Source organism: Cnephaeus nilssonii, assembly GCF_951640355.1.
Source record: "Cnephaeus nilssonii genome assembly, chromosome: 16".
NCBI lineage: Eukaryota > Metazoa > Chordata > Mammalia > Chiroptera > Vespertilionidae > Cnephaeus > Cnephaeus nilssonii.
Window position 1 is genome coordinate 61,171,620 of NC_137087.1, and position 25,725 is coordinate 61,197,344.

The 25,725-nt window shown below is 63.8% G+C and overlaps 1 protein-coding gene and 1 long non-coding RNA gene across 2 annotated transcripts in view; one reads left to right on the forward strand and one right to left on the reverse strand.

The window, feature by feature from the left end:
* The window catches only part of FAM53B (family with sequence similarity 53 member B), a 50,716-nt gene that overhangs the window by 11,039 nt on the left and 13,952 nt on the right, over positions 1-25,725 (forward strand). Inside the window, exon 3 of the mRNA XM_079793212.1 lies at positions 10,052-10,827. Within this exon, the coding sequence (XP_079649338.1) occupies positions 10,052-10,827 (776 nt within the window). The remainder of the gene's footprint in view (positions 1-10,051; positions 10,828-25,725) is intronic.
* LOC307112635 lies at positions 5,699-8,751 on the reverse strand. Its single transcript, XR_013814730.1, has 2 exons — positions 7,323-8,751; positions 5,699-7,266 (listed from the first exon to the last, which is right to left on the reverse strand). It is a non-coding gene; the product is annotated as an uncharacterized lncRNA (long non-coding RNA).

Sequence of the window (25,725 nt, forward strand, 5' to 3'; positions counted from 1 at the left end):
CCTGTTCCCAGGTGCTCCCTGAGTAACTGACATGCGGGTGCTGGTGCAGGGAGAGCCGTCGGCCCTCAGAGCTGTGGACCAGTGCCCAGCCTCGGTCTCCTCATCTTGCTGATGGCGGTGTTTGCAGGAATCGGAGCCCGGAGCCACCGAGGTGCCGGCTCAGCCCCTCCCGCCTCCTGCCTTCCCCGCACTGGCCGAGGCTGTCCCAGGCCGTGCCTGCGCTGCTGCAGCTCCGGTGACCGCTCTGCCCATTTCCGCCGGATGGAGGCGTGGCTTCGCCCCGGCTGGGCGCCGGGAGGGCATCCCAGGCAGCGAGATTTCATCTGGGCGTGCCTCCTTTCTGGGGGTCCGGCCAGACTGTTCCAGCGGGTTTTGGGCCCTTCCAGAGCCTGACAATGCTCAGCAGATAAAATGCCACATTTTTATAATCACCAACCCCTGCCTGTCTCCTGGAGATAAAGGGCTCGTGGTCTGGGCCTGGTCCGTGGGGTCTCCCGGGAGAGCTGGCAGCTGGGCCCCGCCACTCTGTCGTTCCCCGCGGCCCCGCGCAGGGGCCTCGCTGACGTTCCTCAGAAAACCCGGCGAGCGCCTTTGGGCGGCGAGGGCCTCGGCCTGTTCGCTTCCTCTTTCAAAGCGGCCCTTTCCAGTAGCTCAGCCTCCTCGGCACCCACTCAGATGAAATGTACAAACGCCTCACTGCCCTGGCCGGTGTGGCTCAGTGTATAGAGTGTCGCCTCGTGGACGGAAGGGTCCCGGGTTCGATTCCCGTCAAGGGCATGTACCTCGGTTGCAGGCTCGGTCCCTGCCCCTGGTCCGGGCTCGTGCAGGAGGCAACCCATCGATGTGTCTCTCTCACATCCATGTTTCTCTCTCTCTGTCTCTCCCCCTCCCTTCCACGCTCTCTAAAGTCATTGGAAATATACCCTCGGGTGAGGATTAGCATAAAACAGACAGACAGACAGAAATGCCGCCCGCACACAGTCCAGTGCTCACCCCGTCTCTGTAAACACTCCATTCTCCGTCCCAGGAGCTGGAGCGCAGGCCCCCCCACCTCTGTGCCCGCCGCCTGCCCTCCACATTTTGGGAACTTGATCCAGAGAAGTGGTCTGTGCTTTCCCACAGGGAGGAGGGCGCAGAGCTGGGCGAGGTGTGGGTGGGAGGCCGGGCGGGAGGCCGGACCTGTCCCCGCGGGCTGCCTCCAGCAGAGCCCACCTGTGCCTCTTGGTTTCCGTGGTTACCTCCCGGCCCACCCTCAGCACACCTGTGCAGGCCGGGCTTCCTCTGCAGACCTTCGTGGGCAAGAGCCGCCGCATGGCCGGTTTGTGTGTTTTTGAGACAGGAAACCTTGGTCCGGCGGCCGCTTCCTGGGTGTGGCCTGGCCGGCAGGGGGACCAGCCTGCAGCCGCCCGCGTTTCTAGTGGGAGCGGCTGTGCCGAGAACCCCCCGTGCTGGGAGGGCGGGGCTGCCCGACCCTGGTGCTCGGCTCCCTCCCCTCCATCACTCCCAGTGGGAGGTGCTTCTTCACCTTGACCCAGGTCACATGACACAGGCCAGCCTGTACTAGTTGAATCTTTTTTGGTGAAATAGCAAGTGGGGGTGAGAGCAGGCTGCCCTCCCGCCCCCCGGCCACCTGCACCCGTTAAAGGAGGTCTGAGTTGCAGGGACAATGGACACTACACGGTCCATTCGCTTCAGCCCTCGGGCGAGGAGAAGACCTGGGAATCCGATGTCCGTGGGAACGCGAACGCACTCCCCGTGGTCGCAGAAACGGCCGCTGGGAAGAGTCGTGTAAACGTGAGTCTGTGGACAGAGCAAACCCATTCGTGTGCTAAAGAAGAAAAAACGGATGGAAACCCATAATTACTTTAGGAGTTACGGCAATAAATTATTTATGAATGTAAATCACTTCCCAGGCGGAGGACACGGAGGCCGCGCAGCAGAGGGATCATACATTATGCAGAAAAGGAATCGTGAAATATTACAGCAGCCCCGCCGCGCCGCCCGGTCCGGTTTGTCGGCATTTTAATTATAAGCCCGTCGGGCCGCGTTTACCTACGTGGCTGCTGACGTCTCCCCCTGCATGAAGCGGGGCTCCCAGGGCCACGCGGGAGTGGTGTCTGCGGGGAACCAGCGGCTGTGTGGAACCGTGCGGGACAGAAAGATTCCTCTTTGAGAGGTGGTAGCTTTTTTTTTCTTTTCTTTTTTTAACATATTGTATTGACTTTTTACCGAGAGGAAGGGAGAGGGTCAGAGAGCTAGAAACATCGATGAGAGAGAAACATCGATCAGCTGCCTCCTGCACACCCCCCACTGGGGATGTGCCTGCAACCAAGGTACATGCCCTTGACCGGAATCGAACCTGGGACCTTTCAGTCCGCAGGCCGACGCTCCATCCACTGAGCCAAACCGGTTTCGGCAAGAGAGGTGGTAGCTTTAAAAAAAATTTTTTTTTAATGATTTCAGAGAGGAAGGGGGGCGGGGAGAGAGAGAGAGAGAGAGAAACAGAGAAACATCAATGGTGAGAGAGAACCATTGATCGGCTGCCTCCTGCCTGCCCACACTGGGGACTGAGTCTACAACCCGGGCCTGTGCCCTGACCGGGAATCGAACCGTGACCTCTGGTTCATGGGTCGATGCTCCACAGCTGAGCCACGCCGGCCGGGCCTCCTGGGTTATAACTGGCAGGTTGTGAGCTTCTACCCTCAGAGCCAGCATAGGGTGTGTTCCCGCAGCCCGAGAGCTGCCAGCCCCGCTCAGCCACCGCAGCCCCAGGTGTGAACTCCGCGGATGAGTCAGCGCCTGGGGGTGCGGGAGGCCCCGCCCGCCTCGCCTCGGAGGCTGCGCATCGTTGCTGGGCGTCAGGCGCTTCACCTTCTCTCGCAGCCGGTACTGCTGTGGGTGTGGCCTGGGCGGCGTCTGAGAGGGGCACAGAGATGGGGCCGTGTGTCCTCTGCCCGGGAACCTCGGAGGCCGCTGTCCCCGAGAACCTGGGCCCCGGAAGTCCTGGCCAGGGCAGGGCGATGGAAACCTGCACGTTCGGGGTTACAGGTGTTACAGGCTGCGTGCGATGCTCTGCGCGTTTCCTCCTTCGAGCTCTTGATCTCTGCACCCCGAGGCCTCGCCCTCCGTCAGGGCCCTCAGGACCGAGCCCTGTGAGTGCGGTGGGGGCCCAACTTCTTGCCCCTGTGTGCTGGGGGGGGGGGCGTGGGCAGAGGCTGCTGGTGTGCCCCCAGGCTCGTGGGAGCTTCCCAGAAACCCCAGCTCAGTCTCGGGGCCCCCGCATCGGACGGCCCCTTGGAGGCCACCTGGTCCGTGTACCCGTGGGGGAGCCGGATGGCGCCTGTGCTTTCTGTGTGTTTGTCCAGTCCCCCCCTGTCCTCCCCACCCCCCGTCTGTAGGCAGGGCCGGTGAGTACACGGCTCCCACACACTCCTGTGTAGCATCTCAGCCCCCCAAAGATGGGCTCGGCGGGGAAACAGAGACACTTTCGATGCTCCTGGGGCTTAAAAGGGTGGGGATAGCACGGAACTGGGGGTGCCCAACCTCCCAGGCCACGTGCCCCCCGGAGCCCACATCTGCTGACATCTGCCGAGCGTGTTGTCAGAAACCTCCCTGAGAAGCCACAGGTGTCTCGGGGGGTTGGGGGGGGGGAGGCTGGGAGGCGGCAGTCCTTCCCTCCTCACAGACTGTGGGCTCCCCACCCAGAACACCTGTGCCACTGGGGGCCCCCCCTCCCCCCCGCCGCTGTGAAAGGGACTCTGGGGTGGAAGTGGGGTGGTTTTCCTCCCGGTTCTGCTTTGCTGTCGGCCCAACAGCCAGCAGCACGGACGACGGGCAGTGGGTTCAGCATCCGGCTGCGCAGGGACCGGCCATCCACCCCGACGCCTCCTGGGGGCGGCGCTGCCTGTGGCCGGGCTGCCAGGTGGAGGTAGGAAAACGCCTGGGGCAACGAACTGAAATGCAGGGTCCCACCCCAGAGCTCGTTTGCAAGTCAGGGACTGAGCTAGGGCTCTGCATTCTAACAAACACCCCAAATACGCTCCCACCGGGGGCCCGGAACCACGCTGAGGATCGCGGGTGGGGCATACAGGCTCCGTCGCAGCCACAGCCCACAGAGACGGTCCCCAGGGCAGGCCTCGGGGCGGCGCCCTCGCAGGCCCTGAGCTCCCACCCGAGCTGTCACCTCAGTCCGCAGGTGAGGAACCCGGGCCCAGAGCGAGGGACTCGGAGCTGAGCTTAGCGCCTGGCCGCTCCCTGCGCCCGCCCCGTGCCCCCGGCCAGTGGACCCTTGGTCGCTGCTGGAGAGTGACGTGGTTGTTTGTGCAGAAGTGACACGGAGGGCGGGGCGGGGCGTCCGGTGTCCCCTCCCCGAGCCGCCCAGTTCCTCTGCACAGTGTGACGTCAGGCCGCAGCTCGGGCGCTTTGCCGCTGAAAACCACCTTCTGTTCCTGCTTCCTTTGTCTGGTGACCCGACCAGCAGGTCTCTCTGTCCCCTGAGCGAAGGGGGAAACAGCGCTAAACATAGCCCCATTGTTTTTACTTTTCTTACACACGCTCCTCCTCCTCCTCCTCGCAGCGATAAAGATAGAAACAATGAGTGTTATCTCCGAAGCCTGGAGGGCTCTGCGGGGCGGTACCAGTCTCAGTCTCCAGCTGCTTTACACACCTGTCCCCGGCCACGTGGGGTGGGGCTCCGGGGACCCCCAGGTTGGGCCTCCCTGGCCCAGGAAGGGGACGTGTGCTGGGGGCAAAGACAAGTAGGATCGCCCGGCCGGCCTGGCTCAGCGGTTGAACGTCGACCTAGGAACCAGGAGGTCACGGTTCGATTCCCGGTCAGGGGCCAGGCCCGGGTTGTGGGCTCCATCCCTAGTGTGGGGCGTGCAGGAGGCAGCCCATCCATGATTCCCTCTCATCATTGGTGTTTCTCTCTCTCTCCCTCTTCCTTTCTCTCTGAAATCAATAAAAATATATTAATTAAAAAAATAAAGAAAAAGACAAGTGAGACCAAGCACACAGCCTGGGTCTGCTCTGAGCTTCTGTCTGCACTGGCACTCACTGCTTCCTGCCGCTGCCCCCGCGGGGTCTGCCGGTGCCCCGCTCCGTGCTGGCACGGGGGAGCCATGCCCGGACAGGGCCCCAGAGCTCGTGCCCAGCAGCAGACACGGAAGCAGATCGTGAAGGTCAGGGACATGTGGGCCTCAGGACTGAAAGTCTAGGCAGAGCTGTGGGTGCCCGGGGGCCGACGGGGGAAGGCGGTGGGCATGTAAACGATGGTCGAGGTGGCTCTGCGGTGCTGGGTACGAGGCTGCTGTGGGAGGACGAAGGCAGGAGATCGTTCCAGGCCTTGCACCTTCGCAAAGGTGAGGCCGAGAAGAGCTGATAGTGGGGGAAGCTGAGGTTCACGCAGCCCCCCTGCACTTGCCTTTAACCGTGGGCTGAGCTGACAGCTGACTCCTTTCATTCTGCTGGCAACAAGGACGTTTCACACGTTGAGGCCTGAGAGGCTAACCCCGGAGAGCAGGACGGTTCCTCCAGGCAGGCGGGGCACCTCGGAATTAGCCACGCAGCCCCGTCCCCGTTGGGGGTTTGTGGTTAACCTGGAAACAAATCGAACGCCCACCTCTGCCGACAGAAGTTACCTGTACTCATTGCTGCAGTCGGTTCATCAAACTTCAGGGTTTTTTTGTTGTATTTTAAAAAATATATATTTATTTATTGACTTCAGAGAGAGGAAGGGAGAGGGAGAGAGAGCTAGAAACATCAGTGATGAGAGTCATCAATTGGCTGCCTCCTGCACGCCCCGCCCCCTACTGGGGAGGGAGTCTCCAACCAAGCATCGAACCCGCGACCTCCTGGTTCGTGAGCTGATGCTCAGCCACAGACACCTGGCCGGGCCAAACTTCATCTTATACAGAATTTCTGGTGCCTGAGAATGACTCGCCAGGGTTTTTTGGGTATTTTCAAGGGTGGTTTTGACTCGGCCTGATCCTCGGCTGCCTTCTGACGTCACAGGAAGTGTGCCCGAGCGTCGGGCCTACTGGGGAGACGTGTCTCCAGGGCCAGGCTGCCGGCTGAGAGCTGGCGTGCTCCGTGCGGGGCAGTGGGCAGCGGCGGGAGGGGCCGGCCCGGCAGGGGTGGGCCTGCGGGCGTCCTCTGAAGGCGGTGAGGACGTGGGACTGACCCGGCGGGAGGCCAGAGAGCCCCCGAGGCCCCAAGCCCCCGGGATGGCACGGCCGGAGGCACAATGGCCATGCTGACCTGGCTCCCAATTCCCCTTCCTCCCGCGATTTCCCTCGAGACGGGGAAATTCCAGGGAAACGCGACAGGAAGCGGTGTCCTCTGAGGATGGGCCGGCCCCTGCGGTCTCACTGGTTCCCCAGGGCCCGGAGAGGCGCGTTCTGTAGGGTGCAGCGTAAGCAGGGGCCACCGTGGGGCCCCGCTGGTTCCTTCCTCAGTTGGCCGCTTGCCTGGACCATCTGGCTCCTTGGCGCCTCGCCCCAAAAGAGAAGTTGGTGGCCAGGGTTGTTCTGTGGGAACGTCCCTGAGAGGCAGCAGCCAACCCAGAGGAGGCTGGGAGCGCAGGCCGGGCCCTGACCTGCACCGCCTAGTGGGCTTGGTGGCCACGCCCCTCCCCCGTGGACTTGGAAATACATGTGTTCCTAGAGAAATGCAGACACTGTAGGGAGAGAAAAAGGAAAAAATAGGAACCAACCAGCTGTCTGCCACTCACTGAGGACCTCCTGGTTTACTTTCTTTAAAATACGTGTTTTTATTGATGTCAGAGAGGAAGGGAGAGGGAGAGAGAGAGAGAAGCATCAATGATGAGAGAGAGTCATGGATCGGCTGCCTCCTGCACGCCCCCTAGTGGGGATCCAGCCCACAACCTGGCCATGTGCCCTGACTGGGAATGAACTGTGACCTCCTGGTTCATAGGTCAGCGCTCAACCACTGAGCCGCCGGCCGGGCCCTCCCATGTAACCTGCGTCTTTTGCTAAATCAGAGTCTCGCTGTGTAGAGCGTTTTCTGTCCCGTTCCTTTGTGCGGCTGTGTGAGGGCAGCATAGCATCTTCAACAGCTCCCCACGTGGTTAACGATCTCGGGGCTGGCCTTTTCCTGCTCCGTGTCGTCCCCCATGATTTACTCGCCAGCCGCACCGGCCGGCACGCAGTGGACTTCTTTGCTGTCTCCTGTCCTTTTGTAGAACCTCATCACACACAACAATTTGATACAGTGTTACCCACACACGACAATCTGATACATTGTCACCTACACATGACGATTTGATACATTGTTACACACATGACAATTTGATACATTGTTACCCACACATGACAATTTGATACATTGTTACACACATGACAATTTAATACAGTGTTACCCACACATGACAATTTGATACATTGTTACCTGCACGGAGCATTCTTGCCCCGGCCGCTTTGGCTCAGTGGATAGAGTGTCTGCCTGCACACTGAAGGGTCCTGGGTTCGATTCCCGTCAAGGACACATGCACTTGTGTCCGACTGCACTTGTGTTCTGAGCGTAGCTGTCCTGCTAACTCAGATATCCAGGCGCTTGTGACTCAGTCATTGTTAGTCTGTATTTCTTTTAATGGCACTTCGTTATTAGTTTACTGAACTTTCAACTTTCGATGGAAATTTATTAAAAGTGATGAGTAGAGGGGTCTTGGTGGACCATTCTTGAGCAGCATAAATGCTTCTTTCGAAAGGTAACAATGTATCAAATTCCGTTAAAGGAACAGTACCGAGCCTTGCCACGCACCAGGCCCGGAAGGTTCAGGTTGAGCTGAGGGACATTTGGTGGCCATCCTGCTCTGTCCCCACTGGCCTGGCCGGACCGAAGGAAAATCTCTCTCAGGCCTCTCCAGCCCCAGAGGCCCTGTCATGGGATCGGCCTCCGGGACGGTTCCTGCGTGTCCCGCCCCGGGTCCCAGCCCTCAGGCTCTGTGTCTCAGGACGCAGCAGAGTGCCCTGAAGGAGTCGCACACGGATCCCCGATTTGGTCTCACCTTTGGCTCACGAAGCTTCTTTCCGGCCGCGCTGCTCCGTGTGACACAGCGTGGTCAGAGCCCTTTGAGGCCGATGCGGAGACCTCGCTGCCTGGAGCCCTCCTGGAGGCCGCCTCTCTACTTCCCTGCATGTGGCCACCTTGCACGACTCGGACATCCCTCGGGCAGGGCCAGGTCCCCTCTGCGCTGCAGTGACAATTTGATACATTGTTACCTACACATGACAATTTGATACGTTGTTACCTACACATGACAGTTTGATACGTTGTTACCTACACATGACAATTTGATACATTGTTACCCACACATGACAATTTGATACGTTGTTACCTACACGGAGCAGGAAATTCCGAGAATATTAACCAGACATGGGCCAGCCGGGGTTTACATCCTTTCATTTGTTAGCTGAGCGCCTTCCTCCACGCCTCGGTCTCCTCATGTGGGCAGGGCTGGTGCCGCATGCAGGGCGCAGCGTGGACTCCACCGCCCACGGCGTGTGCTCAGTAACCGATTCCAGTGCCATGAGAATTGGCTAAAATACCTACCGCAGGTCATTTCGGCTTTTACTTCCGCCCTCCGCTGCCTGACTGGAGCCATCGTTTCCTCTGCGTTCACCCGCTAGCAGGTCTCAACCTGTGGGCGCTGCTGTAGAGCCTAAGACCACCGGAAAACACAGATATTTACATTACGATTCATAACAGTAGCAAAATTACAGTTATGAAGTAGCAACGAAAATAATTTTATGGTTGGGGGTCACCACAACATGAGGAGCTGTATTAAAGGGTTGCGGCATTAGAAAGGTTGAGAACCATTGGGATAGAGTGTCTGCCTGCAGACTGAAGGGTCCCGGGTTCGATTCCCGTCAAGGACACATGCCTGGGTTGCAGGCTCAATCCCTAGTTGGGGGCGTGCAGGAGGAACCAATCAATTCTTCTCTCTCGTCATTGATGTTTCTATCTCTTCCTCTCCCTTCCTCTCTGAAATCAATAAAAATAATTTTTAAACAAAGAAAAGCGGTTCTGGACTAGGTCCCTGAAACGCAGGCTCCCGCGCAAAGCTGGTGTTTCACAGCGGGCCAGCTTATGCGCGTGCCCGAGGAGGGACCTGCTGTGCACGTGCAGCCTGTACCCCCCCCTCCCCCCCCCCCCCCCGTCTCTGCAGCCCCAGGCTCGATCCTCTGTGAGAACCACCTTAGCCTCGGCTTCAGGGAGAAATCGTGAGAACACAGGGATGGCTCGATGATTGGCAGCTGGGATTTTTTGCTGTGGGGCATTTTGGTGGGTGGGACGTAAATTAATAAAACACCCAGTTTCTATTGTCAGCAAGTATTTTTTTTAAATGTTCTATTATTATTATTATTTTTAATATATTTTTATTTATTTCAGAGAGGAATGGAGAGAGAGAGAAACATCAATGATGAGAGAATCATTTATAGGCTGCCTCATGCACGCCCCCTACTGGGGATCAAGCCCACAAACCGGGCCTGTGCCCTTGACCAGAATCGAACCTGGGACCTTTCAGTCCGCAGGCCGATGCTCTATCCACTGAGCCAAACCAGCCAGGGCCGTCAGCAAGTATTTTATAGGTGGATTCAGGTCAGGTACCCTGGCAGCACCCCCAGCCCCATGGCCCCTGACCCCCTGAGGCATCCATCGACTTCCTCTGGTGGCGGTCTCCGGCCAGGGCCCTGAGTCCCAGCCTGAGAGCCACAGCGCGTGGACGGGAGGTGCGGGCTGCGCCCAGCTCTGCTGCCCGGGGGGGGGGGGGGGGGGGGGGCCGCGGGGTTTCTGTCTGTAAGTGAGAAGGCACCTGAGGGGAGGACTGCTTTGGGCTCCTGCGAGGCAGTCAGGTGTTGGAAAGAGCCGCCTGGGGGCCGGGGCTGGGGCCCTCCTGAGCCTGTTTCTCCTCCGTAAGGTGAGGGGGCCGTGGGGTAGGGCCTTCCCGTAGAAGCCGGGCTCCCAGAGGAGGGAGCGGCTGGCCTGAGGGCCGCTCACGTCCTGTGTTCTTTTGTCATTTTTGATCCAGAAAACGACAGATGGCGCGACCTGGACAGGGAGTGTCCCCTTCAGATTGACCCGCCGAGCGCCAGCCTCTGGGGGCGCCTGCCGGAGCGGTGCCCGGACGGCACCCTGTGGCACCCGGAGGCGGCGGCCGCCGGCACCGTGACCAGCCTCATCCAGGACCTCAGCCTCAGCGACCGCCACGGGAACCCCGCCGCGCCCCCCAGCAAGCGCCAGTGCCGGTCACTGTCCTTCTCGGACGAGATGTCCAGCTGCCGGACCTCTTGGCGGCCCCTGGGGTCCCGGGTCTGGACCCCCGTGGAGAAGAGGCGCTGCCACAGCGGGGGCAGCGTGCCCCGCCTCGCCGGCGGCCCGGGCACCATGCAGCGCAGCTCCAGCTTCAGCCTCCCGTCCCGCGCCGATGCGCTCGCCTCGCCCTGCGACCCCGCGGGCTTTCCCCGCCACCTCGGGGGCCAGGCCTGCCCGGGGGCGCCCGGCGCGGCCACCTGCGGACAGGGTGACCTCTGGAGCCCCGACCGGAGCCCCGCGGGGGGCGCGCGGCTGGACATGCAGCGGTCGCTCTCCTGCTCCCACGAGCAGTTTGCCTTCGCCGAGTTCTGCGCGCCGTCCGCCTGCAGCACGCCCGCCTCCACGCCCGAGCTGGCCCGGCGCCCCGGCGGGCTGGCCCGCAGCCGCTCGCAGCCCTGCGTCCTCAACGACAAGAAGGTGGGCGTCAAGCGGCGGCGCCCCGAGGAGGGGCCCGAGCCGAGGCCTTCGCTGGACCTGGCCAAGATGGCACAGGTAAGGGCGTGGTGCGGGGGGCGGGGCCGCGGGAGCCGCTGGGCGCCGGCGGGCACGTTTCACAGGCCCTCGGGAGTGGGGCCTCGCCTTGTATCTTAAATCCTATCCAAAGAAAGATGAGATTTTAAAAAATACATGTTCTTATGGGTTTCAGAGAGGAAGGGAGAGGGAGAGAGAGAAACATCCGTGATGAGAGAGAATCATGGACCAGCTGCCTCCCGCAACCCCAGCCTGTGCCCTGACTGGCATCGAACCCTGTCCTCCTGGTTCATTGGTTGATGCTCAACCACTGAGCCACACCGGCCGGGCGAGATTCTTGTTAAAGTGTCAGTTTTTCTCCATTTGAATCAGAAGTTGTCCCTGTGAGCAGTGCTGGGTGCAGACGCAGGCAGGTGCCGAGAGGCAGGGTGTTGGCGAGCAGACCAGTGACACCGAGCCCTGTGCCCCTCCCCCGGGCGCCGCAGGGCCTGGCAGGACTCCCCGCAGGCGGTGAGGATGCTCGCCCGGCTGGACCCGCGCCCTCAGGTGGCTGGCCCTGCGCTCAGGGCTGGGCTGTGGCTTTAGAGGACGAGGGATGGCGGAGGCCCCTATTCTTCGATTCAGCTGTCAAAATGGGAGGCCAGCAGACACTCGCCCCCGGTCCCGTGCCGCCTGTGTCTGTGCCCGGTCTGGCTGTTCGCCAGGCGGGGCCTCGGGCCGCACGCCCGTCACTTGCACTGCGCCCTCTGCCTCGGAGCCCTGCCTGTGCTCACACTGACCTTGACCCGAATGAGATGACCTTGGAGCTGATGCCCGTCGTCAGGAGCGTCTCTGAGCTGGAGCGTCGCTGCGTTTGGTTCTCCCTGGGAGGGCGGGATGGCAGTGAGGCCCAGGCGGCAGGGTCGGCCCGTGACCTGTCACTCCAGGGCCGGCAGGTGTGATGGGGAGAACTCGACGCTCGGGGCTCGGCGTCCAGGAGGCCCCGGCCCGACCGTGGCCGCCTCTGGTCTGTGTGAGCATCGGGCGTTGCCGGAGGGAGCCCCGCGGGCAGTGAGCGCTCGGCCTTGCCCCGGCAGCGCGTGGCCGCCTCTGGGCAGGCTCGTCACGGCCACCCCTTCCCCGGCGGCACGGCCCACTCCCTGTCGGCCAGGGCTGCTCTGCCCGCCGGGCCCGGTTCATTCCAGAAGGAACATGCCGATTCCGTTCCCGGAGCGTTTCCTCTCTCTCTTGGTCCCCCTCCCAGCCTGGTGGTCCCCCCACAAAAGAAGAGGTACAGGATCTCAAGTCCAAAGCCCATCCCTGACCCAGAATCTGGACTCCCAGCTTGGGGGACAAGCTCGTGGTGTGCCCGCCCCCCGCCCCCTCCCCCAGCCTGTGGAGTCCGTGGGGTGGGTCCTCAAGGAGGGCCAGGCAGACACCCCCCTCCCCGCCCCCCGTCCGCCGTCCGCCGCCCCTGGCTCTCAAGTTTCCATTTCTCCCACGGCCGCTCCAGCGTGTCCCTCTGTCTCCCGAGGACTTGGCAGCTGGGCCCTGATTGGACACATGCATTTACCTTGGACCCCGGGCTGGAATGTTCCTCCGCAGGAGAAATCTAAGTCGGTAAAGGGCTGGCAAGGGGACAGGCTCGGGCGACTTCTGAAGGAAACCCCGAGTTCCAGGTGCGATAAACGGCTTCGGTTACATGTGTAACGCTGAGCTGATTTTATCACCTAACAGGCCAGATAGGTAACACAAACAACGCACACATGTTATTCCATTTTACTAGCCACGCGATGGAGTAACACCCCTGGCCGGCAGAAAGCGTTTAAAAACACATTGCTCGCTGGGGCCGTGCCCAGACAGCACAGGCTGCGTCCCTGGGTCCCAGCAGGTCTCCAGGATCCTAAGGAGGCCGCCTGGTCCCGCCCGCCTTCCCTTGGCCTAGGCCCTGGGGGCAGCGTCCAGGGAGAGGGCAGGGGGGCCTCTGGGAAGTGTGTGCCGTGGGCCGGGCCAGCACCCCGGGGACGGACCCGGAGCCCCCACCAGGCCTGGGACCCCGCCAGCCCTCGCCCCCCGTGGCTCGGCCTGCGTTGCCTCCACTGGTGACGGATGGCTCCAGGAGGCGGGCCCTGCCTTCCCAGGAGCCTGGGCGGCGGGCCCCGGGCGGCCTCTACGCATTTAAAAAGGGGCCCAGACGAGCCTGGCACCTGTGGGCCCGTGTGGGTCCCGGGAGCTGGTGTGTGTGCACCTGTGTGTGGACGGGGACCCACGGGCCCAGCGGGTGTGGGCTTCCCCCGGACCCTCGCCCCGCAGCCGTGGCTGTCCTCGGCCTTCGTGATGTCGCCAAGTGGGCGCGGTCCGCGGGGAGGTGGGCTGTGCTGGGGTGGGTGCTGTTCCGTGCTCCCCGCGCCTTTTCTTCTCGCTGGCTCGTGGCTCCTTCCCGGTGTGACCTCGGTTTACACACCGGGGGTGGGGGAGGGCTTCCAGCAGCACCCTGTGGGGGCCTCTGTGCGGGGCTCAGGCAGAAGGGGCCACGTGCCGCTTTGGTTAGACCTTTGGAGCCACGGGGGTTCCGGCAAACCCCTGCCCCCCGGAGGGCAGGCCCCCTGGGTGTGTCTGTGTGGGCACCGGGGCGAAGGCAGAGGGAGGATGGAGCCAGAGCCCCTCCAGTTGCCCCAGGAACGGGAGCGGGGAGAACCCGGAGTCAGACCAGCAGGGAAGGCGGGTGGCTCCGAGGCCCCAGGCCAGGCCCTGTGCGCCCACGTGGGTGAGCAGGTGACCTGGGGGGGCGCGGCCCCAGCCAGCAGCAGGTGTGGCCGCAGGCCTCGCGCATTCCCGTCCCCAGAAGAGGCAGGCCCTGCTGGGACACGGGGTCAGGCAGGTGCCCATTGGGAAGGACAGCGACAAATCAGAAGGCCTGGGCGCTGGGGCAGGAGCAGGCCGCCCTGCCGATTCACTTCACACGGAGCCGCAGCCGCCCTTGGCGCGGGGACCGCGTGTGCCGCCGAGGGCGGGCCCAGCCTGCGCAGGAGTGTTTGATAGCGGACTTTAGCCGGCATGATGAGCTACTGCCTTTCCGAGACCTGGTTTGACCACCAGGCACCCACCGCTCGTTGGTTGAGACCTGAGCTCTGCGAGGCCCTTTGAGCCCGGATTGTGCACGTGGATTGTGCACGCGTGTGAGCGGAGATTTCAGAAAAAGCAGCAATCTGAGATGACCCGCTGAATGGCGGGCGGGCCCCTGGCTGTCATGGTCCTCGCTGTATTCTCAACTCCAGGCCGGTCAGCTTGGAAGAGCAGCAAATTGTACTTCTCGACAGTCTCCCAGCAGCAGCGCGGCGCTCCTGAGGAGGGGTCGGGCGCTGGAACAGAGGTTTGATTGATGGCCGCTGCCGCACGCCGAGTCCCCCACCGCCCGGAGCAGCCTCAGAACAGGCAGCAGCTGTTGGGCGAGCAGATGTTGGTGGCAGGAAGGCTGGCCGGGGCAGTGGGGGCAGGAGAGGCACGAGGTGGCAGCTGTGCTGAGAGCGCTGGCCCCGCGGACGCTCGGGACGACGGGCTGGTCCTGGCGGCTCCCTCGGGCCAAGGGTGGGACGGCATCGGGGAGTCGTCACAGGTGTCCAGCAACAGCTGGTGGCTCTTTGCCGGCGGCTCGTCCCTGGGTGAGGCTCGCTCCAGTCGCTCTCTGCTTTCCACCTGTGAGCCCGGGGGGGGGGGGGGGGGGGCGCTGGGTGGGGGCCCCGGGCTCGGCCTGGCCTGCTGAGCCTCCCTCTGCCGGGGGCCAGCCACCTTGCTGGGTCCAGTTGCCCACTGCGTCGCCCACGGAGCACCCCTCCGGCCGCGTGGGGCCCGTGCTGACTGCGGGCGGGAATTCCCCTTGGCCGCACGCACTGCAGATGGGCCTGGAGGGTGGCGACAGCTCGGTCAGCCCGGGGATTCCGTTGGGAATGAAATGAACGCTCACTGAGTAAAGGCAGAAAGCCGCGGGCGCCGGGGAGTCGGCTTCCTGATGAGGAAACGGTCACGATCGGCTGGCAAAGGGAGAGGGCGAGGCCTCCCTGTCTGAGCCTGTGGGTGCGGGCGGCCCCGCCTCCCCGCCAGCAGGCCTGCTCCCCGCGTGACGGGCATCGCGGCCAATCCCGCTGTCTTTCCGCAGGAACCGGGGAAGCGGGACCCTGCCCCCCGCGGCCGTGGCAGCCAGGGCTCCGGCATCTGCTGTGGCCCTGGGGGTGAGGCGCCGGGCAGGGTCCGTGAACTTGCCCAAAGCACGTGGTTAGTTAGGCGGCCGGGAAGGCAGCGCTGGCCCTGCCTGCAGGAGCGGCGCCTCGGCCGTGAGGACGCGGGGAGAGGCGGGAGCTGTGCTCTGAGGCCGGTGGGCCGTTCACACTGTGCCCTGGGCAGGGCGCCCCGTCCGATTCCACTTCCTGTTTGTGAACCGGGAAGGGAGGGGGTGGTGGGGGACACTGATTAACAACAAAGCTGCTCCCCGGCCCGTGTCCTGTGTGTGGCTCTGTCCGGACACCCAGCGGGGCTCGCTGCCGGCTGGGGAGGGTGTCGGTGCCGATGGGTCCTGCCCGCGGTGGAGCTGGGACCCCCGTTTCTGCCCGTTCCAATCTCTCTTCTCTCAGAAATAGGCAGGAGCACCCCTCACGGTGACCCCGTGGAGACCCCGTTCCCCCCGGGGTCACCCCGCTGCCCCGGTCCCCGCCGCCAGGTTGCATAAGCTCTCTGCTCGCGTCACTCAGATCGGTCACTCGGATCGGGTCGGGCCGAGTGCTGACACCGTCGCCTTGCTCTCCCGGGAGAGGATGTGGGAGTTCAGCAGGGACACGCGGGGGCAGGGTTAGCCACGTGGTGATTTTCCACGCGGGAGGGCCTCTCTGAGCCGCACGTGATGGAGATGGGAGGTGTGGAGCGTGGGGGTGCCCGGGGCTCTCTGGAGAGCGGGGGCTTTGCTTCCTAAGTCAGCTCCCCAGACGTGCGGGGAGCAGCCTTGGCTTGCGGGTCACGCTCTGTGCGGGCACACGCCCTGGGAGACGGGCCGGCCCGAGGGGACTGTGGCCTGTGGGCGCCCGGGCAGTGTCTGAGGCATCTGCAGGCCGGCGTGTGGAAGCCACCGGGGGCGGGGCCCGGGACCCGCTGGCCTTCGCCTCTGATCAGCTGGACTCCGGGGGCCCGCAGAGGAGGGGCGAGGGGCGCCCGTCGCTGCAGCTGCCAGGGCAGAGGCAGCGTGTGGGCCGGACGTGCAGCTGGGCTGGTGAAGGGCGGGGCCTTGCGCCCGTGGGACGGGCTCCACCCTCACCCTGGGCTGTGGGGAGCGGCCACCGTGTCTGGACAGGGTCAAGCCTCGGACTGACGAGAGGGCACAGTCCTCATGGCCACGTGCACGTCCCAGCGTGGAGGGCAGAGCCTCCCAGCACCATGATAGCCAACAGCTGGAGTTGTGAGCTTGACCTTATGGTCTGAACACGTGGCCCCACGTGCCTGAGTGATAGAGGCTGCAAGTAAACAAAGCTGGACCAGGTGCATGTAGTTGAGGAGGATCGAAACCCACGAGAATGCTGTGAACATCCTGATCACGCCCTTACTGTGCCTCGTGGCATCGGCTGTAAAATAACGACACGGCTGGTAGTCCGTGGCGCTGTCTCTCCATCAGAGAGGGCAGCGTCCCACCCAGACCCAGCTTTCATTCTCTGGTCTGTCTGTCCTCAATCCTTCACCGCCCCCACTCAGGGTCACTGAACCTGGCTGAGCTGGCGCGGCACATAAGGCGCCTGGGGCTGAGTATGCCATGGCCGTGCCGGCTCGCCACACTGGGTAACTCACGTGACTCTCCGCACCTCAGCTTCCCCATCCACAGGCAGGGTGCCGACGCCTTCTCTCATCCTATCGCTGGCAGCACTAAAGATACTTGTATGCAGCTCTAGCAGGTGTGGCTCAGTGGATAGAGCGTGGGCCTGCAGACTAAAGGGTCCCGGGTTCGATTCCAGTCAAGGGCACGTACCTCGGTTGCAGGCTCCTCCCCATCCGGGCCCTGGTCAGGCATGTGCAGGAGGCAACCAGTCGATGTGTTTCTCTCACCGATGTTTCTCTCTGTTTCCCTCTCTCTGCCACTCTCTCTAAAAGTCACTGGAGAAATATCCTCGTGGAGGATTAAAAAAAAAGGCCATTCGTGTGAGACACTCGAGCCCAGAGCCGGGTCGGCCCGGGGTCAGCGCTCCTGAGTCGGCTCCACGGGCTGCTGGGAGGCACGTCTCAGGAGGGTCCCGGTGCAGCTTTGGGGTCTCGGCCGCCCCACGCCCGGGGCTGGGGCTCGCGTGGCTGGTCGGAGGGCTTGAGCTGCGTCCGTCCCCACCCAGGCTCCGAGCCAGGTCTGCACGGCTGACCCACCGCAGGTCCCAGGCCGGGGTGCCCCCCCCCCCCGCCCCCAGCACTCCAGCAGTGAGCGCCCGCCCAGAGGGCGCCAGGACGGTGTGGGACGGCCCAGGCGAGGCCACAGGCCAAGCAGCACGTGCCAGAGAAGTCCAGTCCTTGGGGCTTGGCAGCCGCCTCCCCGGTTTTCCTGGAAAATGGCATTCGTGGCTCTAGGTTGCGCTCCTGCCATGTAGGAAGGTGGGGCCTGCAGCCTCTGCAGCCAGCGACTCCGGCAGCAACAGCGCTGGGAGCTGTTCAGATCGTGTGCATTGACGGAGCGCCGGCTGTGTGCAGTGCTGGGCACAGGCCGGCATGGCAAGGCCAGGCGTTGCTTCGAGGTCCATGCTTTATGCTTTTTCCACTTGGGCGGGGCTTCGGGTCCCAGGCCCATCCCATCTTGGTGACCCCTTAGGCTTGGGGGGAGTGGGGCTGGCCTCACGGGGCTGAGGGTTGGCGAAGCAGTCTTCCCCCGTGGGCTGTGGTGGCCGTGGTGGGACAGACCGGCCTGGACGCGGGCTCTCTGCTGTGCGGACAGGGAGGTGGCTCGGGTCAGTGCGCGGCCCAGGACAGCAGCTGGGATCTCACGTGACCATCTGGCCCGCTGTGGCCACTGTCTGAGCTGTCCAGACGGCCTGAGGTGACAGTTGTCACCGTTCTGGATGAAGTCGGCTAAACTTGGATTATTCCCAAGGCCTGAAAGTCCAGTTGGAAGTGGCGACACTGAGCAGGGCCCGGATGGGGACGCGAACAGTTTCCTCCGGGAGCCGGGACCCGTGAGGAGCCGTGTTCCCAAGCGGCACCTGTGGCTCAGCGTGCGGGGGGGGGGGGGGGGGGCGGAGAATGAAGGGCCCTGCCCTCTGCCCCATGGGCCTTCCCGCCTGCCCCAGCCCTGGGCCCTCGAGAGACCCGCCTCCCCAGGGCGGGGGGCGCCGTGAGGCTGGTCCCGAGCGTGCCGGCGGGAGGAGGGTGTGGGGCAGAGTGGGTCCCCGTCCCAGGTTTCGGAGTCTGCGTTGGGCCTCGTTGGAGGCCTGGTGTCTGGGACCTGCCTTTTCAGTGTGCTGGAGCCTTGTCTTCCTCTGGGATTTAGGTGGCCGGAGGGGAGCCCCGAGCCCCTGTCCACTGCGGCCTGCCCGGCCCTCCACCCCGGAGCCTGGGCCGGGCGGGGCGTGGGGACCACCCTCATCACGGAGGACCTTGGAGGGCGAGGCGGGTCTGTGTGGGATGACAGTATTTTGTAAGAACGGATTTGACCTCTAACTAGAGCTTCCCCAAGGGGACTCCCCTCCAGTGATGGCCCGTGGGTCTTTGCACCTCAAACCTCCAGGCCAGGGGCTGGCAGACCACCACACACAGGCCGTCGTCTGTTGTTGCAAATAAAGTTTTATTGGCACACAACCACCTGTTTACTGTTACAACAGGGACCCGAGGGCCAGCAACGCCTGAGCTATTTAGTGCCTGGACCTTTAAGAGCAGTTCACCAGCCCTGCTCTAGGTGGCCTTGTGCCTCAGTTTCCTCATTTGGAAAGCGACCTAAGTCTGGCGGTTTCTCACTGGAAGGCAGTCCTAGAAAGGGCTGCCTTGTTCTCTGGCCGTCAGGAATGCGGGGTGATGTAACACGGCCCGCCCAACCCTCTCGGGCGCCCCCAGCCCAAGTCTGCCCCCCCCCCCCCCCCAGCACGCCTCATCCTGTGCTGCTCGCGGTGAGAACCCGGAGCTGGCGGGGCTGCGGACAGGGAGCGGCCGGCGCCTGTGCGTCTTGGCCGACCGGCCTGGCATCAGAGCGGTGTTCCGCGCGTGCGGTGCGCAAAGGCACGGCGCTCTGCTGTGCGATGGGGCCTGCGCTCCCCAGGGCGCCGCGCTGGAAGCCTTTGTGGGCGGCCCGTCCAGGTCCCGGGGCCGCCTTGTGCCTGCGAAGCGTGGGCCGCGGGAAGGAGCCGTCGTTTGCTCTGCGCCCGCCCCCGCCTCTGCCTGTCCCTCGAAGAATTTGCTGAGGCCGCTCTGCTCCGTGTGGAACCGAACCAGGCACACCAGCTGGGCGGCCCTGGGCTGGCTCGGCGCCCTTCCAAGGAACCCCTGGAAAGCGCACCCTGGCTGGGGACCCAGGAACCCCTCTGCCGGCCAGATGTGCTCCGGCCGCGGCCGACAGCCCGTCGGAAGTCGCTGGAGGATATTCCCTTGGCCGGCGGTGGTTTGGAGCCACTTCGTGAGACGGGGGCGAGGCTTGGCTCTGACATCGAAGAGCCTCAGACAGCGTGGTTTCTGCCCTGCTCCGCCTCAGACTAGTCAGCAGAGGCCGGCCTGTCCGGGCCAAGCCGCCCTGCGCCTGGGAACCCGGCGCCCGCCCAGCGCCAGGAGGCTGCGGCCTGGGCTGGAGGCCTGTGGGGACCCAGGAATGTGGTCGGAAAGTTCTTAGCACAACCAGGAACCGCTGCACCCGGCGCTGCGGGCGCGGGCCCTGCTGGGCAGCCGAGATGAGAAACAGTGCGAGGGGGGAGGGTGCGTCTCCCTTTTAGCTGTTCCCTCGTAGCCCCCTGCTCCCGCCTTCTGCGCGGGCAGCTGTGCTGGGACCAAGGCGCTCTGGACAAGAAGCAGGAAGACTCTGTGTGTGTGTGTGCGCGTGTGTGTGCGTGCGTGTATGTGTGTGTGCGTGTGTGCGCGTGTGTGTGTATGTGTGCGTGTGCGTGTGTATGTGTGTGTGCGTGTGTGTGCGTGTGTGTGTGTGTGTGTGTGTGTGTGTGTGACAATTTCCAAGGGGAATCCGTGGTTAGCCACACAGGCTATCCCAATTCTGCAAGTCCTGTCCACTTCAGCGAAGCTCCTACTGTGTGCGAGGTGCTGGGTGGGCGTGCATCAGCCACAGGCCCCTGAGAGAGACAGACACATAAGCAGGGATGAGGCACGTGGCAGACAGAGGCCCCGGGAACACGGGTCCCTGAGGAGGACGTGGCGGCGGGGAGCTGCACCCCGCGCTCCGGGCCCTGCTCTGGGGACACCCCGTACCCCGAAGGCTCCGGGCCCTGCTCTGGGGACACCCCGTACCCGGAGGCGGATGCTGTGACTCGCGCGCACAGAGCAGCTTTATTGAAAACCTTCTCGGGGCACAGCCGGTCCCTGGCGGGTGTGGAATCGGACCTGGGAGGAGGCTGGGCCCCTGCGTGGGGCACTAGACTGCGGAGCGGGTCTCAGTGCGTGAAGGCGCCCTCGCCTCCCTGCCTGCAGGCTCCGCCTCGGCTGCGGGGAGGTGAGGGCGGGCGGTCGGCCCCTGGCCGCTCCCAGGACCTTGCCCCTCCGTGCCTCTCTCCTGAGATGGGCGCTTCGGGGACGAGGACGCATCAAGGAGCCGGTGAGCGCAGGGCCCGCGTTGGGAAGGGCCCTCAGCCTCGGTGGCGCTGCGCGGAGGCCGCGGTCAGCGGTCAGCAGGCTCTGCCCCCACGCGGTGCGGCCCGTGCGGGCGGGGTGTCTGCGGGCCCAGGTGTCTGCAGGGAGGGTTCCCAGCCGGTTCTGCGGCCTCGCCCTCCAGGGCAGCCAGACCCCGAGGCAGGAAGTCAGCTGACTGTCCGCGAGCCCTGCCCTGAGGAGGAAGGAAGGAGGCCGCGGGAGGAGGCGGGAGAGTGGGTGCTCGGTCTGCACCCCGGGGTGTTTGTGGGCTCGTGCTTTAGCAGAGCAGCTGGGCATCCAGTCGTGGTGCAGGTGGGTCAGGAGAGAGACAAGGCCACAGCCACGCCCTGTGCGCCTCCTCCCAATGCCCCCCGCACCGCCCCTGCCCATCCCGTGCAGCCCAGAGGTCAGACCGGCCCAGGAGGACTCCAGGCAGCAGCCCCGCTCAGTTCTGCCCTCCGGCCCCTCCCGCCCGCCCCGAGCAGAGTGTAGTTAGGGCACTCACGGCCTCAAGTCCTGGTCCAGGGCCGCCAGAGCCTCGGCGGGGAGGGTGGGGAGGGACCAGCCCCCTCCCGTGGGCAGAGGCAGAGCCTGGTGGCAAGCACTCGGCCACCGTGCTGAGTGCAGCTGGCCTGCTGCCTCGGCCTGACTGCCGCCTGGCTGCTGTGGCTCGGGCTTTGTGGGGGCTTGGGCAGGAGGTAGCCTCTGCCGGGAGTTCGGGGAGCCCTCAGCAAAGGGAGGTGTGTGAAGCCCAGCAGCACCCCTCAGCGCCCCGTTGTTCCTTCCCTGTTGTACAAAGAAGTTTGTTTTCACTCTCATTGCCGAGGGCGGGAGAGGGGTCGCCGTTGGAGCGACAAGGTCCATGGTAGAATGAGCTCCTTCCTCTCAGAGACGCCTCCGCCTCTTCAATGCCGACGGCTAAGGGGTAGTAACTCACCTGAGGGCTGTTGTGCAGGTCACAGAGCAAAGGGTGTAAAGCAGGGGTCCTCAAACTGCGGCCCGCGGCCACATGCGGCCCGCCGAGGACATTTATCCGGCCGCCGGGTGTTTTTGCCGCCGCTGCCTGTCCTGCTTAGCAGCCGACTTAGCAGCGTGAATAGGAATTTGTTCACAGTTTTTTTTTAAACTATAGTCCGGCCCTCCAACGGTCTGAGGGACAGTGAACTGGCCCCCTGTTTAAAAAGTTTGAGGACCCCTGGTGTAAAGCATCTGGCACATCTGGTCACACGGTCGGTGCCAGCACATGGCAGCTGCCATCATCAGTCACCATCATTACCTTCATCACCACTGCCATCCACCATCACAAACACCGTGAGTACCATCATCACTACCACCACCAACATTACTACCTTCATCATCACCATCATCACCACCAAAACCATCACCATCTTCATCATCACCATCACAAACACCATGAACACCATCAGCACCTTCATCATCACAACCATCACCACCATCAATGCTATCACCATCATCACCTTTATCTTTTATCATTTCATCACCATCATCATCACCATCATCACTATTATATCACCATTGTCATCATCACCATCTTCACTGTCACCAACACCATCACCATCACCATCATCACCACCAACACCATCATCACCTTCATCATCACCACTATCATTATCTCATCACCACCACTGTCGTCACCATCACCATCATTGCTATTATCAACATCACCACCACCACCACCACCACCATCACCATCACCACCACCACCACCTTCACCATCATCACCACCACCACCACCATCACCTTCATCATCACTACCACCATCGTTATCTCATCACCATCATCACTGTTATCACCATCACTGTCGTCACCATCACCATCATCGCTATTATCTACATCACCATCACCACCACCACCTTCACCATCATCACCACCACCATCATTATCTCATCACCATCATCACTGTCGTCACCATCACTGTTGTCACCACCACCACCACCACCACCACCATCACCTTCATCACCACCACCACCACCACCATCACCTTCATCACCACCACCACCACCACCACCTTCACCACCACCACCACCTTCATCACCACCACCACCACCACCACCACCACCTTCACCACCACCACCACCACCACCATCACCTTCATCACCACCACCACCACCACCACCATCACCTTCATCACCATCACCATCACCATCACCACCACCACCATCACCTTCATCATCACCACCACCACCACCACCACCACCACCATCAGCCAGCGTGAAGAGCCCAGCCAGAGCCGGTGAAGATGCAGCCTCGTGCCTGGCTCTGACTCACGTGGAAGCACCGTCATCTCGGCCCTGCGGCACCTGGGCTCTGCCCGTCCAGGGGTCTTCCACCTCGGGCCTCCTCCCGCGGGCACAGGCTCTTCCTGTGGGGGGCGGTGCCGTGTTCGTTGCTGCTTCCTGAGTGTTTATTCTGGGAACTAGGCAGAGCCTGCAGCGTCTCAAAATGATCCTCCACTTAATTACGTGACTGAGAATAAAGGATTCTGGCTTCATTAGGGAGAAGGGCGTCTGGCAGTTCATTGTGGCGTCTGTACCTGTGGCTGATCACCTTGCTGAGGCGTTAGCGCTCGGTGCTATAAACACCCGCGTGGGTGCCCGCGAGCCGAGCGCGGCGGAGCCCGGGCCCGTTCCCTCCCTGCTGCTCGCCAGCTGCAGGGTCCAGGGCGGTGGCCTCCCTGAGCTCAGCCTGTCGGGGTTGTCCCTGAGAAATGGGACCTGGAGTGCCCGCCACTGGCGGCGTCCTGAGCGCTGGAAGGTGTACGGCGCGGCTCCGGGAACACGGGCGTCCAGCAGGTGCCGTTCCTTTCGGAGCCTGAGGGCATGGGAGGGAGGTGACATGAGGCCTGGGCAGGGGCCTGCCACACGGTCACACCAGCTCCGGAGGCGCCTGTTGGGCCGTGAACCCTGCCCCCTCCCCGTCGGGCCCTGTGCGTGGCAGCCCCCCGACAGCTGTGGAGCGAGGACTCTGCCGTGCGTCTGGCTGGCGTGTCCGAACCTCCGCAGTGGCTGGGAGGCGGGCAGTGCCCTCGGTATGTGGTGGAGGGAAAGCGTTTTGGGAGAAACAGCTGCGGACTCGCTCACGTGGCGGCTGGGCCGGCGGATGGTGCTTCCTGCCTCCCGCCCGCTGCCTCTGAGGCCGGGACCCTGTGCCAGTCCCCCTCTCTCCCCGCCCCCATCTGGGTGGTCAGGTGGGTGGTCAGAGGGCACAAGAACAAAACAGGGGCCTCGGCCAAGGTCAGCGTGCTGGTGTCCACTGAGATGACGGTATCTTCCTCTAGGAAGGCCGCGTAAACCCGTCCGGTAATCAGGGCTTGGTGTCTGCTCCCACTTTCTAAAAGTATATATTTTTACGGATGTCAGAGAGGAAGAGAGAGGAGAGAGAGAAACATCAACGATGAGAGAGAATCATGATTGGCTGCCTCCTGCACGCCCCCTACTGGGGATCGAGCCCGAAACCCAGGCCTGTGCCCTGACGGGGAATCGAACCCTGACCTCCTGGTTCCTGGGTTGACGCTCAACCACTGAGCCACACCAGCCGGGCTCTGGCTCCCGCTCTTGAGGACGAAGAGGTGTAGAGGGTTCTACCTGGAACCCGCACGTCCCAGAACGTGAAGGAATCTCAGCCCCATCCTGTCGCTGTGCACCTGGGGAAACTGAGGCCCAGAGAGGAGAGGCCCTTGCCCAGGCTGAAGCAGTGAGGCTGTTGGTGATGACGGCGGCTCATCCTCGGCCCTCTATTCCCTGCCGCCTGCCCTGCCCACACTGGCACCGTCCCCGGCGCTGGCAGCTGCCCCTGCTGGTGGGTGGGACATGCCCTCAGCTCCCGCGGGCTCCATCCCGGCTCCCCGACCCCTTGTTGTGACAGGTGCTTCCCCCTTGCTGGTCTGTCCCGTGACACCACACACTCCTGGGCAGCGCCTCACGCTTGCTGATCCCGGCCAGGCTGCGGGGTAGGAGGAGCCCTGGGCAGGCAGGGTGGTGGCTGCGTCCAAGCTCCGGTGGTGCGACTCTCAGCCACTGGCCTCAGGCAAGGGCCTCGCCCCCTCTGGGTCTCAGGCAGGGCCTCGCCCTCTGGGCCTCGGGCAGGGCCTCGCCCTCTGGGCCTCGGGCAGGGCCTCACCCTCTGGGCCTCGGGCAGGGCCTCACCCTCTGTGGGCCTCGGGCAGGGCCTCACCCTCTGGGCCTCGGGCAGGGCCTCGCCCTCTGGGCCTCGGGCAGGGCCTCACCCTCTGGGCCTCGGGCAGGGGCTGACCCTCTGGGCCTCGGGCAGGGCCTCGCCCTCTGGGCCTCGGGCAGGGCCTCACCCTCTGTGGGCCTCGGGCAGGGCCTCGCCCTCTGGGCCTCGGGCAGGGCCTCGCCCTCTGTGGGCCTCGGGCAGGGCCTCGCCCTCTGTGGGCCTCGGGCAGGGCCTCACCCTCTGGGCCTCGGGCAGGGCCTCGCCCTCTGGGCCTCGGGCAGGGCCTCACCCTCTGGGCCTCGGGCAGGGCCTCACCCTCTGGGCCTCGGGCAGGGCCTCGCCCTCTGGGCCTCGGGCAGGGCCTCACCCTCTGGGCCTCGGGCAGGGGCTGACCCTCTGGGCCTCGGGCAGGGCCTCGCCCTCTGGGCCTCGGGCAGGGCCTCACCCTCTGTGGGCCTCGGGCAGGGCCTCGCCCTCTGGGCCTCGGGCAGGGCCTCGCCCTCTGTGGGCCTCGGGCAGGGCCTCGCCCTCTGTGGGCCTCGGGCAGGGCCTCACCCTCTGGGCCTCGGGCAGGGCCTCACCCTCTGTGGGCCTCGGGCAGGGCCTCGCCCTCTGTGGGCCTCGGGCAGGGCCTCGCCCTCTGTGGGCCTCGGGCAGGGCCTCGCCCTCTGGGCCTCGGGCAGGGCCTCGCCCTCTGTGGGCCTCGGGCAGGGCCTCGCCCTCTGGGCCTCGGGCAGGGCCTCGCCCTCTGTGGGCCTCGGGCAGGGCCTCGCCCTCTGGGCCTCGGGCAGGGCCTCACCCTCTGGGCCTCGGGCAGGGCCTCGCCCCCTCTGGGCCTCGGGCAGGGACTGACCCTCTCGGGGCCTCAGGCAGGGCCTCGCCCTCTGTGGGCCTCGGGCAGGGCCTCGCCCTCTGGGCCTCGGGCAGGGCCTCGCCCTCTGTGGGCCTCGG